The sequence below is a fragment of the Myxocyprinus asiaticus genome, chromosome 14, assembly GCF_019703515.2.
Source record: "Myxocyprinus asiaticus isolate MX2 ecotype Aquarium Trade chromosome 14, UBuf_Myxa_2, whole genome shotgun sequence".
In the NCBI taxonomy this organism is placed as follows: domain Eukaryota; kingdom Metazoa; phylum Chordata; class Actinopteri; order Cypriniformes; family Catostomidae; genus Myxocyprinus; species Myxocyprinus asiaticus.
In genome coordinates, this window is record NC_059357.1 from 35,250,352 (window position 1) to 35,265,988 (window position 15,637).

General features: G+C 38.5%; 1 protein-coding gene across 2 annotated transcripts in view; it reads left to right on the forward strand.

Moving 5' to 3' along the window:
* The first annotated feature begins 6 nt into the window (after positions 1-6).
* Positions 7-15,637, forward strand: part of LOC127452100 (cdc42-interacting protein 4 homolog) — a 71,198-nt gene continuing 55,567 nt past the window's right edge. Inside the window, exon 1 of one of the 2 annotated variants that reach the window (XM_051717301.1) lies at positions 7-276. In XM_051717301.1, coding sequence (XP_051573261.1) covers positions 253-276 — 24 coding nt within the window. In that variant the 5' untranslated portion in view covers positions 7-252. The remainder of the gene's footprint in view (positions 277-15,637) is intronic. The other variant, XM_051717302.1, reaches the window with a different exon arrangement.

Consider the following 15,637-nt stretch of genomic DNA (forward strand, 5'->3'; position numbering starts at 1 on the left):
CTCCTTTAAGAATTAGGGATCTGGGAGTGACGCTGCAATGAAATCCAGTTGATCCCTCTCGCTTTGCAACGAAAGTTATTTATGCTCGCGCAAAGTAGTTCGCGCTGGCGACCTGTCTGCTGTTTCTGTATCGCGCGCGCTTGTGGAAACCGAAATGAATCGCGTTCTTTGATCCTTTTTGAACATCTGTTACGCTTGCAAGTTGGGATAACTTTTCCGCCTAATAAAGTGGAGCGATAAGGAGAGCTGAACATGGACTGGGGCACCGAGCTTTGGGTAAGTTCGGAGGAGAAACTCATCCCGCTGTTTTATGTAATATTCTTGTGTTCACGCGCCGATTAAACGCGGTTGAAGAATGCCTCAGCTGAATATATGGGCGTGAATAACTGTGATGTATTTATGACAATTTACTTTGAACATAGCAGATAAAAAAGTAGACACAATAACAATATGTCGCATGTTATTAAACACATTTCTGACCAAATTCTATGACATTATCAGTTGTCATCATTAATTTGACGAATTTCCACGATTAATGTAAACTTTGACTCTAAAACAAAGTTAAGCAGTATCACATCTGCAGAAACAACAACAACAACAACAACAATGTCGCCGTTAACTTCCATAGTCACTGTCTGCACTCGCTGCTAAATCAGTCAATTTAACTATTTTATTGTGCTGCAGTTTAGACAATAGTTTGCAGAATAATTGTTTATTCACGATGGCATAGGCGATGTTATGTCTTGACCAGCTTTTGATGACATATATTTGAAAACATGATAGCAATTTTATGTTTAGTAAAGGCTTTTCTTGACTACCAGACTGATTTTTTGTAAAGGTGCATTGGCCTTGTTTACCTGTTCAAAAAAGCTCTTTATAGTCTTAAGATAATTCTCATTGTAGTACAAGCGGCTGGTTTACCATTAATAATTTCTGTTACAGTCTCTTTTGTTTGATTTTTATGTTAACTCTTGATAAATTGAGTTTAATAAACAGTACCTGTGATGTCACAAGAGCTTTATTGGCACATTTTTATTTTGTGACAGCAGTTGGGTTTGCTTGTATTATTTGTTATTTGTAAAGGTGCATTCCCCCACATCGTCATTATTTGGGAATCTCGTTCTGGAAAGATACATAAATGCCAGTGATTGCACAAAAGTCTTTTTTGCACCTACTCAAGCACTTTCACAAATGTAGAATTGGCTTATGGACAATTCCAGCGTTATGGATGTGACATTTGCGTAAAAATGTGAAATTTAACTTCACATATAAAGTACTCATTACCAGTATGTCAATCAGTTTATATGTATAATCCCAGACCCCTTTAGATAGAGTCCAGACATCAGACATTTTTTAGTTTTTTTCCAGTTGAGATCAGGTAATGAACTTGTGGTATGGTCAAAAATGGACACGAGTTTTTGGGAGACCAGACACTTTGTAAAAATGAAAATTTAAATGCACAATCCAGAAATAATAATAGCTACAGAATGTTGAAGGGTTGGCACTCTTGAGAACATGTAATATTTATTTTTTATTCATTGTCGTTTTCACATAAATGGGGAAAAACTGGTGTTACAGACGTGACATCTCTTCATTACGGGTGAGACAGTTGTGAAAGCAGCACTTACATCATGAGGAGAAACCATCCAAAACACTTTGAAATCTGCTGACTTTGACCTCTGAGACATATTATACAGTATTACGTTGTAATACCCATCAAGGCTGCATAATTAATTGAAATAAGATTGAAATTGCCATTTTTCTGGAGTATTGCTGTCATTTTTGTGGAATTGACCATTAGAGAAATAGTCGCAGCTTGTTTCTGATTGCATCATCACCTATATTTCTTCCACCTTGTATGGAATTAGTGCTCCAATTTGCCTGACCGCCATGTAATGTCCCATGTACAGAAGTTCCCATCTTTTTTGGCCACAGCCGGATATTTTGCTCTCCACATGTATGCCGTATGTAAATGGAGCGTTGCGCTGAAGTGGGTGGGGATTTTCTGACCTCATTGCTTTTGCTCCCCCTAGACCTCTGTCTTCTGTCCCCTTTCCATCTTCTAGGCTACTGCACCAGCCTAATTAGTTTTGCCCTCATTTATTAAAAACATATCATCCCGTTCATGCTGCTATGTTTATTTTGTCATTCTGATTTGCTAGAAAGTGTTACTTTTTATATGAATTTAGGGCTGTTGGTGATCGGGACATGCCATTTTTATGGGTTTCGGCTGTGTAGTAAACAGAAGTGAAGGTTGAAAGGGATTGGTATGGCCTTGTGTTTCGGCTTCTGGCAGGCCCTTAACCAGGTGGGAAGTGTGTGCATGTCTGTGGTTTAAAGATTTGAATGAGTCACACAGTTTGTAAATCAGAAAAGAGAAGAGGGCAAGGCATTCTCGTTAATCTAGGCTTGGTTTACCTTCACTCGAAGCAATGTCTAAACTAATTGGTTTTGGTTGGGTTAGTCATTAAGTGCCATTTACATGGCCACCCTGTGGCATCTGTCCACTTCTTTGCCGGTAATCTACTTACTATGTTTGGCAGCTCAAGATTTCTGTCTACCACTTGACAGATTTTTGTGTATTTAAGTGTTTGTATGAATTCTTCTGGCATGTTTTGAAAAACTCAGGACAGCACAGCAGGCTCCTTATTAAGTCATTTGGTCATGACAAAGGACAGTGGCATGTGGACTCTTCTCTCATGGGAGGCTGTAGACTGGTACTCTGTGCTCCAGCTGGGAGAGTTGGTTTGTATTGCACTGTGGGGAGGAGGAGTCAATGACAGGGGAAAAGTATGAGGGAGGGGTCAAGACCAGGCTGAATACTATGCTACAGATAAGAGAAACCCTGCTGTATATTACGCCTAGACTTGTTTTTATAGCTTGAGTGGTTGTTTTCAAAGGGGATCTCTGCTAGTTTAGAGATTGGGATGTTAGCTGCTGGTGTGAATCCATTCTGGAGTTTGTTTGAAGTCACTGCTGATGCAACTGATGAAAATCTAGTGGACGCTGTTTCAAAGCATGAACTAGTACCTTCACAGTTTTTTTTTCCCGTGTGAAACTGTCAACAAATGTCCGGGTAATATTTTATCCAGACACAAAATGAAAAAAAATAAATAAATTAGGCTATAAGAATTATTATTATTATTTTTTTAAACATTAAGACATTTGCATTGTGACAATTTTCATGACAATTAAGAATATTTAACCTCATCCGTTGTCAGTAGTAGGGCTGTTCAATTAATTGAAAAATAGTCAAGATTACAAATACAGCTTCTGCAACTAATTGTGAAACGTGTCAGTTACAGTGTTCCATTTAGATTTGTCACAGTCCTTTTCAGTCCACTTGGCGGTAGAGATGAGAATTGTAAGGAATTTAACGATTCTGGTTCTGATTCCTCTTAACGATTCCGGTTCCTTAACGGTTCCAGTAACTTTTCCAGTAATTCTTTTAGTACTTTATTTATTTATTTATTTATTTTTACGATTATTTGGAAATGAGAAATGCAATTCTTATTATATTTACTACCATCTGTTGTCTGTTACTAAATGATGAGATTCATTTCTGACATATACAGAGAAGATATAACAAATCAGAAATAAAGTTAATACAATTCTTGTAAAAGGTGTGTTTGCAGACTTTTAAGAGACATATACAATCCAATAATATATCCTAACTATATATAAAAAAAAAATTAAAAAAAATTGTTGATTATATTTAATTAATTCTTTTATAAAATTCCACTTATTAAAACAAAATTTGTGCATTTTAATTACACATTGTCATATGAACACTAGTCAGTAACTGCACAGCTTGATTACAGTCTCACAGGTCTCAAGTAACATTACAACAATAGCAGTTCCAGAGACTAATGTTTTAGTTCAGGCTTGTGAGACTTCATCAGTTCTCATTTCATTTAGAGTTGGAACAGAAGCACTGTATGTTTCGCACTGTAGATTCGAAAGAACCAGCTCATTAGAGTCATAATTTCTGAAAATCTGACTATACCGGAAGCGTTGTATGTTTTGCGCTGTAGACTCAAAAGAACCGTAATCGCCTTTTTATTTTATAATTGTTATCACTTTGATAATTCTCCTTTTCATTTTAATACAAGTGGGCTAAATAGTCACTGGATCTACTCTTATTGCATTAAAATGTTCTATTTACATTTTATTTTCCCCCATTGCTTGAGCATTTTTAATCTGTCACAGACATATCCTCATACTTAAGTAATGACTTGACAAAACAAGAACACTCCCATTAAAATGTATTAATATAGGTTAAGAGCAAAAGTAATAAGGAACACAGTTCTCCACTTATTTTTGAAAGTGTAGCCTATTTAAAGAATCTGATTTGAATTTGCCCACACAAAGCAAATATTTGAATTAGGGCACAAAATATCACATTCACAAAATATCGCAAATGTACATATCGTGATATGCATCAAGGGTTTACGTTAACAGAACGATAAATGTTTTTTTCAGAAGTAACGTTTATGGCGACGCAGATAGCAGATGATAGAGTGGGCATGCATTTGTCACTTAGTGTGTGCTGGCCAAATTGATGCCCTATGCAAGGTGTTGTTCTGGTGCCCCTCTAGGATAAGATGATGCCCCCCTAGGGAGCTTGTACCCTACGCAGATAGGGCTGAAATGATTAGTCGACGTTATCGACAATAAAAAATTGTCGACAACATTTTTGTTGTTGAATAGTCGTTTGAGCTCATTTAAACATGAGATCACATTAAACTCTAATGGGGAGTCACGTGACGCCATGCAAGGTTCGGATGTGTGAATGGCGAGCTCTGTGCACTTTGCTAGTTTTAACACTATTAATGTCATTAACCGCTCTTTCCGAGTGTGCTCAACATAACAGGCCGTAAGCTGGAAATCGAGCGAGCTCGGAGACAGGCCCCGATCAATTCTGAGAATGAAATTTCTGAGATCATCTGATAAAGATCTCGTGTTATGCGAGGCGAGGAGTAAAGGAAGACTTTCTTGGAAGAACCACAGCATTTTCTTGTTCCCAGACTTTGCGAATTCGACAAGAGAGAAACGTGATCGATTGAAGGAGTACAAGAAACTCTTACATCAACGGAAAGTCGCTTTTGCACTGATGTTCCCGGCCAAATTGAGAATAGACGCTAAGGATGGCCATAAAACATTCACATGTCCGCAGCAAGCGATGTCCTTGTGGTACTCTCGTTGCAGCTGAATGGACTGACTCGCTGAACATCCACTTGACTGTCCGAGGAAACTGAGTGCCTTTTTTGTTTCTTTTTGTGCTGGTTCCGCTTAGCGGCTGGAGTTTGTTTTATGAAGTAACACTCCTTCGGGACAGTTGTGTGGATAAATCTGCACATTCTTTGTGCTTATGTGCTATTATTTCTTGCAAGTCTTTGGAGTGATTAGATCATTTGTTGCACTCATGTAGCAGCCGAATAGGCCGGCTCACAGAACATTCTTTTGACTGTCTGAGGAAATGAGTGCCTATTTTTTATTTTTTTTTGCTGGTTCTGTCTAGCGGCTTAAGTTTGTTTTGTGGAGGAGCACACCTGCGGGACAGTTATGTGGATGAATCTATACGTTCTTTGTGTTTATTCCACCTATTGCCTGGAGTTTGTATTTAGAATATAAATTATCTTTTGTTGTGTAATTCTGTCTCACAAAATTTGTATAGAAACACTGGACTTGAGCAATCCGACGGCAAAGTTGTCGTGGGGTGTCTAGTAGGCGTACATAGACTGTTTGAGAACTGTTGGGGTTAATGCACACGTTTTTCTTTTTTTGTTTGTTTGGTTTGGGATGTTTAGGGTTTGATTGTTGTACTAATGTTGGAATGTGGTCTTTATAATTTTGTTTTTGACACACAATCCATTTTTTCTAATATGTAAAAATGTAAAATGTTAATATGAGTGGATTGTCTCTCTACATGGAATGTGAATGGGTTGGGGCAAACCATAAAAAGAAGGAAGGTTATTTCTCTTCTTAAGCGTAAGAAATACGATATAGTGTTTCTTCAAGAAATGCATCTTTCCCCGCAGGAAGCTGAACAATTTGGGAAGATATGGGGTGGACATTTTTGCTTTAGTGCTGGCTCAAGTAAGAGCAGGGTAGTCATTACACTGATAAGTAAACATCTACAATTCAAATGTCTCAAACAGATTAAAGATAAATTAGGAAGAGTCATTATTGTTTTAAAGAGCACCTATTATGGTTTTTCAAATATTACCTTTCATGTAGTGTGTTATATAGCTGTTTGTGAATGTAAAAAAGTCTGTAAAATTTCAAAAATCAAAGTGGACGAAATATGGAGTTATTGACATCCAAAAGAAAAAAACGATTCTGAACACCTGAAACGAGTCGTTAGTAATTCCAGACTTACTTCCTGTACTAACCTACGTAACAAAAAACCCACCTCTGGTCTGTCTACATGTACAGCCAGTGCAGGCTGTTAGCCAGTTAGCTGTTAGCCTCTGCTAACCGGCTAACTCTCGTTATTGTCAAACTACATATAAACTTACCACTGAGAAACGTCCTGTTCTCGTTGTGCTTGCGATGGTGGTTCGGGTTGATCTTCCGATGTATCACTATCGGACTCGGGCTCAAATTGGTAAGGTAAAACAGAAATTTTTTCAGACGGAGCTGAAACTCAGATATGGTAGTGGGCGTTTCTTTTCCGACACGCACTGTAAGCGGTAGACCAATCACAACAGGTTGGGACATCTGACCAATCAGAGCAGAGTAGGCTCTCTTAAAGGAGGAGTTTAGAATGAATCCTTTAGAACGGATCATTGAACGAGTCGTTTGAGACACTGGGGAAAAAAAAAGTAATGCTGCAATTTAAATTATGAGCAAATTAAAGTGTTTTTTGACCCTGGATGCATGTAAATCTATTGTATGAGACCTTTAAAACAAAATTAGGCACGTTTAAAAACCATAATAGGTGCACTTTAACAGAAATTCAAGGGCAAAGTCTTATTTTGGCTAATATATCTGCACCTAACATTGATGATCAGGGCTTTTTTATAGATCTTGAAGGGATATTGCAAGCCGCTGGCACCCCTCATGATATAATACTGGGAGGAGACTTTCATCTTTTGATGGACTCAGTCCTGTGTTAGCCCCATAGAGCAACATTGACAGGATGTGTAAAAATCTTGGTCTCACCGATATTTGGAGACTTTTGAACCCATCTGGTAGGGACTATACATTTTTCATCAGTCCATAAGATTTATTCCAGAATAGATTTTCTTTTTATATCTAAGTCCCTCATTTCATCTGTTGATGATTGCTCAATTGGAAACATCTTAGTTTCAGATCACGCCCTGGTGAGTTTAGAGGTGTTGCCACATATGGAGAAAAGGAAATCATATAGTTGGCGCTGTAATATATGCCTTTTACAAATTCCTGAATTCCAACAAATGTTAAAGGCTGAAATCAATGTTTCTATGGAGACCAACTGGTCCTCAGTGTCCTCAGTAGGTGAGGCTTGGGAGGCACTTAAGGCAGTTCTTAGGGGTTGGATCATACAGTATGCCTTATTCACCAAAAAATCCAAAGCACGAGAACTCATGGAGTTGGAAGGGAATATTAAAAGTGCCGAGGCAGAGCTGAAGCGCCGAATGTCGTTTGACGGCCTCAGGGAACTGACCCGATTGAAATACAGGTATAATACTATTTTGTCGCTGGAGATGGAGTTTTGGCTATTCAGGGCAAGACAGTCATACTTTGAGTCAGGGACAAGGCAGGAAAACGTCTGGCTAGATATATAAAACAGAGTGTGTCTTTTTCTGACATTCCCTCAGTGAAATCTGCTGGTGGTGAAATATTTACCTCAGCCATTGATATTAATAATGCTTTTAAAGAATTCTACTCTGATCTCTATAGTTCCACGTCTTTGTCTACTGATAAGGATATTAGAAACTTTGTGGAACCATTAGAACTTCCTAAACTGACGGCTGAGCAAAAAAATTATCTTGATTCTGAGATAACCATGGAGAAGCTTGGTGAGGTAATTAAGGCCTTGCCTACAGGCAAGGCTCCAGGCCAAATGGCTTTGCCGCTGAGTTTGTTTTAGATCTTATGCTACAGAATTGGCTCCACTTTTGCTAGAAGTTTATACGGAATCATTAAAGAAAGGAAAGCTTCCGCCAACCATGACGCAAGCCCGGATCAGTCTGATTCTTAAAAAGGACAAAGATCCAAGTGAGTGTAAAAGTTACCATCCAATTTCCCTGATCCAGCTAGATGTTAAAATATTGTCAAAAATTTTGGGTAACCGATTAAGTAAAGTTATGACATCTCTTATACATATAGGACAGGTGGGGTTTATTCGGAGCTGTAGCTCTTCTGATAACATTAGGCATTTCATCAATATCATGTGGTCAGTGGCAAATAATCAGACTCCGGTCGCTGCCATCTCACTTGACGCCGAAAAGGTGTTTGATATGGTAGAATGGGATTATCTTTTTAAGATTCTGGAAATGTACAGGTTCGGGAATACTTTTATTGGTTGGATTAAGTTACTTTATAGACACCCAGTAGCGGCAGTACAAACAAATGTATTAATTTCAGATTATTTTTCTCTGAATAGGGGCACCCGGTAGGGTTGCCTTCTTTCCACATAATTGTTCTGTCTTGCCCTGGAACCATTAGCAGCTGGGATAAGAAATGAGGATGATTTTCCAGGGTAGTGGCTGGAGGTGTGGCGCATAAGCTTTTGCTTTACGCAGATGATATTTCGTCTCCGACCCTACTAGATCTGTGCCTTGCCTCCACAGAATATTAATTCCTTTTCTAAGTTCTCAGGATACAGTGTTAATTGGTCTAAATCCAAAGCTTTGTCTCTGACAGCGTACTGCCCGGTAACGGCTTTTCAACTGGGCATCTTTCAGTGGACCAAACAGGGCATTAAGTATTTGGGTATTTTATTCCCAGCAAATTTATGTGATTTATTTAGTTAATTTTGACCCTTTAATAAAAATGTTTTGAGCGATGTGAGTAGGTGGGCTTCATTACATTCATCTATGATTGGTAATGTTAATGTTATTATAATGAATTGTATTCCAAAATTTAACTACCTGCTACAATCTCTCCCTGTAGATGTCCCCCTCTCTTATTTCAAGCAATTTGATAGCATAGCGAAGTCCTTCATTTGGAATGGTAAACATCCCAGATTACATTTCAGTAAACTGTGTAGGCCGATTGACAAAGGTGGGCTTGGCCTTCCCAAGATTTTGTTTTATTATTATGCATTCAGTCTCAGACATTTGGCTCATTGGTCGCTACCACCTGAGAGAGCCCCTCCCTGGTTTTGTATTGAACAGGAAGTTCTTGCCCCTATTTCGCCATTGCAAAGCCTTTCTATCAAACTAATAGGAGAAGTCAAGTAGGATGGAAGTCGGCTGGAGCACCCCCATTTCAGGAGTGGTTCTCGAAGATGGGGAGGGTGGCGGCTTTCGAAGAAGGGTCATCTAGAAGACTGGGGAATTTGGACTCGTTTGTGGGGAAATGGGGCAAATATTTGCCGTTATTGGAGGGCTCTCTGGGAGGGGCAGTGCAGAGAGAGGTATAGTTGTTAATGTGTGTGATTATTTTATATATATATATATTTTCATTCAAAACAGCATATTAAGGGGAAAGTTAAGAAGTTACCATCCTTGACTTTGTTCTAACCATTCGAACAGCTAATGTTAGCGTCCTCTCCACCTTGTCGGCAATGCAGTTCTCCAGTTCAGTGAGTAGTTATAAACAAATTAATTATCAAACCACCTTTGGTTGTCTTAAATGACTGATTTATTGTACGATGACAATAATAATAACTACACATACCTTGGCTTTTCTCTGTCGATGTTTCAAACCCGCTTTTGAAGCATCCGTCTCTATAAATAGTGGAAAAACAAACTCCACCAGGAGTCACTGATTGTATTTTATGCAACCTCTAGAGAGCGCAGTTATATTGTTGAATCAAGGAGTTCAGACTGTAGAATCCTCCAGCGCTGGCCACGGAGAAATTAAACCAAAAATAACTATCGGAAATTATCGGAGTTGATTTTTCCGAAAGTGATAGTTAAAAAAATGCAACTATCAGCCCCGATTAATTGGTAAATCCGATATATTGGTTTACCTCTACTGACAGGGCAAGTGACTAATCACAAGTCACCACGTCACCACATGCATTGCACCAGAACAGTTCTCTGTCCTGAATATGGCTAGCTTACCGTGCTGAGATTTGGGAAAAGTTTTGTTAGCATACCTTACCGAATCATGCTCAAGTGGAAGTGCTACTGGAACTGTCATTTACTGTGCTCAGAACTGCTCGGCCGAGTGGTGAAAAAGTGCGGGGGGAAATTTGCTTAATTGTCATGAAAATAAAGCCACAATGCAAAAAATAGGCTTCAGTTTATTTACGCAAAATATAATTGTTTTTATTTTCTTTTGATATTAGTGTGAAATATGGCCCAGACATTTCTTTGTGAGAGTCATTCTCTTATTTACCGCATTGGGCATTCGTGTTATGTATAAAATGTATGTGCCATGTGTTTGAATTTGCTGTCAATATAAAAAAACACACTTAAACATAAATATGTCTAGATTGTCATTGTCTTCTACATAAACAACCACATTGGCTTTTGTTTTGAATTAAGTTGGAAAGTGCTCTATATTTGCAAATGAGTAGGTTGTGAGGGGGTAGAGAATTCTTTTCTTGCTCTACATTAATGGTCTCCATTTTGAGGAGAGAGGTGGAGTCAGGGACATGGCCTGGCTTGTTAGGAATGTCAACCCAAAGGCTCCTCCCTCCTTCCCACTTCAAAGCAAATGTCTAAATCCAGGCTGATGGAGGTAGGTAGCACTGAGGGGGTGGGAGGCATTTTTAGATATCAATTGTAAATGGTCAGGCCTGTACTTGAAATGTAACACACCACTCCTCAAGGAACTGGGAAATTTCAAAAAAAGACATTCAAGCCATACTTCTTGTTTGAGAGTTGTTTATAGAGAAAATGCTGACAAATGTTTGACAAACTAGTCCCTCTTTCTGTCTCTGTTCAGCCTTTGGTGTGCTGTAGAATATAAGTTAATATTCATATTTGTTGAGCAGGAAAGGGGAAGACTTCCACTTCCTGAGTCCTGTCTGTTCAAACGCTTGTGGCAGGATGAGTTTACAGCCCTGAGGAACCCCCTGCCTCCCACAGATAACATTACTGGGGGTCAAGGGTTGTGGACAGGCTGGGAATCTCTTGGTTTACCGTGTGTTGGCAAATACAAGACAACTCATTATCAGCTCTAAGCCAACATATTATTAACCCTCATATGCATGAAGTTCACTACAGGGGACCAGGGCTGTCGATTGGGCAGAAAAAACAAATTCGAATTTTTACCTTAAATATTTTCAAAATGTGAATAATATTCGAATTTTAAAGTTAGCTGATTTTTAAATTGACATTGTTTTCTCAGTCCACAAAAGGGCGCATTAAATACATAAACCATACAGCACCATTATATTATTGTAAAGATAATGGCTGTTAAAAAAAAAGAGCTTCAATAGGCAGTCCACATTGTGTTGCACTTGCACTGATGCCACAGTATAGTACCCCAGACTCAAGCTTCATAATAACAGCGAAATACCACATTGGTTTTGTTATTCATTACAGTTGTATTTAGGGTAGTAATATTCCCAGATAGCAGAGGTATTCGGCTGAACTTGGTGGTGAAGTGGCTCAGACTATGAGCCCCGCCAAGGGGCTGTTCAAACAGACGGTATATAACAGAATGAAATCGAATGTGAGGATCTCGAGACACATATTTCCAAGTTGAACATCTTTCCTGACAAAGCGTTTAGAAAAAACTCACTGCTTAATCTGAGAAACGCTTATAAGAGTGCAAGATGCAACGGCCAAGTACCTCCACCTACTTTAAGGAACTGTTTACACTGAACCCGTCGCTTTTGCAATCATACATTTGTTTTTCTATGTAAGCGCGTGCTAGACAAACATATTTGTTTCGCTTTCTTTTTGTTTATTCAGCGTCTCACACAGGAGTGCTGTTTTTAGATGCTGTGTGTAATTAAAAGGAACTTTAAAAAGCATCTTGAGACACTTGCTTTTTGTTAAATTGTATATGTTGTGCTGTGTCTAGCCTTTTTAGTGCAAGAATCCGATTGATCTGAAGTCATCATCAGTGCTTGGCACACATCCAAAATTCAAATGCACACTTTTAGCATTCAAGTGTGAATTTGTTTTCTTAAATTCAAAGAATATTCAAATAATTTGACAGCCCTACAAGGGACAGATCTTAAAAACTGAAGTGTTTAATGTCTGTGCTGCTAGCGTCTCCCCCCGTATGCCATTGGTCAAACAGATAGTCCCGGCCCCAAATTCATGCCATTGGTTGAGTCAGTTTTAACCATGTTGCGCTGGTTAAAATGCTTAAAAAGAGCATAGACATTAATTTAATGCCTTTCTAAGTGCAAGCCACTGTCATCCAGACCACTGCTGAAGCAAACATGTACAAGTGCATGGTCACATCGTACATCTAACTTTCCTCAGTGCTGTCAGCGATGGACCGGCTGGACCAATCAAAGTCATTCGTGAATAAAGTATAATTTTATTTAATAATTTTCTTGAGATTGTCTATCTCATGTACCAATCTGTGGAATTAATAGATTTGAACAAACAGACTTTTTCCGTATACAGATATCTCCAAAATTTTTCCCCTTTTTCACCCAATTTGGAATGCCCAATTCCCACTGCGCATTTAAGTCCTCGTGGTCACGTAGTGATTCGCCTCAATCCGAATCCCAGCTGCCTCCGTGTCTGAGACCGTCAATCCATGCATTTTATCACGTGGCTTGTTGAGCGTGTTGCCATGGAGACGTAGCGCGTGTGAAGGCTTCACACCATCCACCGCGGCATCCACGCTCAACTCACCACGCGCCCCACCGAGAACGGACCACATTATAGCAACCACGAGGAGGTTACCCCATGTGACTTTACCCTCCTTAGCAACCGGGCCAATTTGGTTGCTTAGGATACCTGGCTGGAGTCACTCAGCATGCCCTGGGATTCGAACTAGCCAGCGTCTTTTACCACTGAGCTACCCAGGCCCCTGGGAAAAGTTAATAGCAGAGCATTTGCACCAAATAGATGTTACATCCAAATAGGGCTGGGTAAAAATATAGATTTTCTGATGAATCACAAACTTAATTTGAACGATCTCGATATCAATTCTTACAATCCCAAGATTGATCTTTTACTCTATGCGGCAACCCTCGTTGCATTTGTGGTCAAATTTTGTGCTATTGCAACTAATCTATGCTGAACTCTTTCTGCTAATAGGGAGTTTAACAATAAGAAAGGCTTGGCCCTGAGGCAAATCAATGCAATGTCACTTAGTACCACCTGAGGGTGCAGAGTAATTTATTTTCCCAATTACCATAGTGCTTTAAGTATTTCATATCTGTTATTCATGCATTATGGATGCAATACTGAAGTGCTTACAGGACATATTTGAAAGAGAGGAGACAGTAGTATCTTTTTATTCACCAGGGGCCTATCAAAACTTTGTTGTTAGGCATCATTGAAAGTGGAATTAGATTATTACACTACTGAAAAAAAATAAATTAAAAATTCTGGTCTAGCTGGTCTCCTAATCTTAGAACAGATTGGGATTAGCTGGTCAAACAGCTGTAAGTGTCCAAAACCACTCTAAAACCAGGAAACAGACAAGTCTGACATTGCTGGGAGACCAGCAAACCAGTTTAGGCAGGATTTTTTTTTATTTATTTTTTTTTACTAAGGCAGGCTTAGTTAGCTGTTGGTTTCTCTTGTTCTTTCTGCATGGTTAGGAGAAGAAAATAAGATAAGAAGCTGGCCTGCTCCTCTCTATTCTATACTTTGAGCTCATAGATTTCCTGTCCATCTTGTTCACTCTGTCATTGTGTCTATAAGAGACATGGCATCAATCACAAACCTGTTAGCACAAACTAGACAGATTTTTGAACTTAGATATGATGCTCTCAATGTTGGACATCACTAATCCATTAAGCCACATCCATTCAACAGAAAACACAAAAACAGAATTTGTTATTATATTCATGCAGCTCATAGTTATCAAGCCTGTCCAGCTCGCCATATGATTCACCAAAATTTAAGTCATTACTCTGAAAATCTGTTGCCAGATCTTAAATCTCACTCTCTATTCAGCATATTTCAACTGGTGCATCACATTTGGTTATGACATGCATAAGAACCAATGATGTTTTGATGTCAGTCCAAAGATCTCAACACAAATGAGATTTGTCATTGATTTAACCCCTTACACCCTGAAGGCATTTTTAAGGATTTAATGCTTAAATGGCATACTCAAAAGTAAGAGCTTATAACTAAAAAAAAAAAAAAAAAAAAAAAAAAGAAATTGCAAAGAGGGTCAAATACATGGTATCATTTTTTAGAAAACCTTTCAAAATTTGAAGAAAATATATTTTGATCATGCTCAGAGACTTTCATGATATAACACTGCTGAAACCCCCCCCCCCCCCCCCAAACAAAAACAAAAAAGCATGAGCACTAAAAATACACTTTTTGTTTGACATTATACCTTTTAGCAGTGTGTATGGAAGGTCATTAAATTAACTTGGGTGTTTTTCTCCAACATGTCAACTATACCAGGAAAAAAAAAAATTGTTAATAGTACAATGCAATCCAAAGATATTGAATATGGAATCAAGGTTCCCACGGTGGACTTTTATTTATCAAAGTGTTCAAAAACATCTCAAGCAGAATAACAATCTCAAAAAATATAACAATACTTAAAATTATGTGAATTAAGTCCATAATCATAAATTTCAGATCACTTTGGCTTCCTATTCCAACTCTGAAAAATGTGTATTGAGCACCCTCCTGTGCACAGTCTGTGTATGTGCGCTCTGGGTCTGTTTACCACACGTGGGACAAGGGGACATTCCAAATATGTATTCTAACACTTTCTATACAGCCAATGAGGACAATCTGGCACATCTATGACATGAAGTATAGTGTTTCAGTGAATCGATCCCAGAGAAACCGTCGCCATAGAGACGCCATTAGCGATTAGCCACCATAGCTTGTTATGACACTCTCTGAGGAATATTTCAGGATCTACTTATCCTATTACGTCGAGTGTGGGTTTGTTTTAGTCGGAGCCGTTTGCTGTAAGTTGTGATACTTTTTATATCATGTTAATTTTTAATGAAGTTATAAACCAAAATGTGACGATGACTCTGTTTTCTCTGTTTATCATATATGTGCATTTCACAAGCTAAAACTCAATGTAGTTCGGTCTCTCAGTGAAACAGATTTGCTCGTTATATTCAACTAATCAAGATATCACAATGGCTGTGTGATCTTTTGATCCTTTTACTGGTTCTAAATATGATTGTTGTTATCGCAAATTTGTGAATTATGAAAATGAAACAATTCAGTCTCATTGAGAATTGGTCAGATCAGCTATATTCATTGTAAAAATGAGAGCCCATGCTTTAAAACTACACCTATTTTGTGCAGATCAAGCAAGTGGTTGTTGAGTAATACCATATATATACAGTGCATCTGGAAAGTATTCACAGCGCTTCACTTTTTCCACATTTTGTTATGTTACAGCC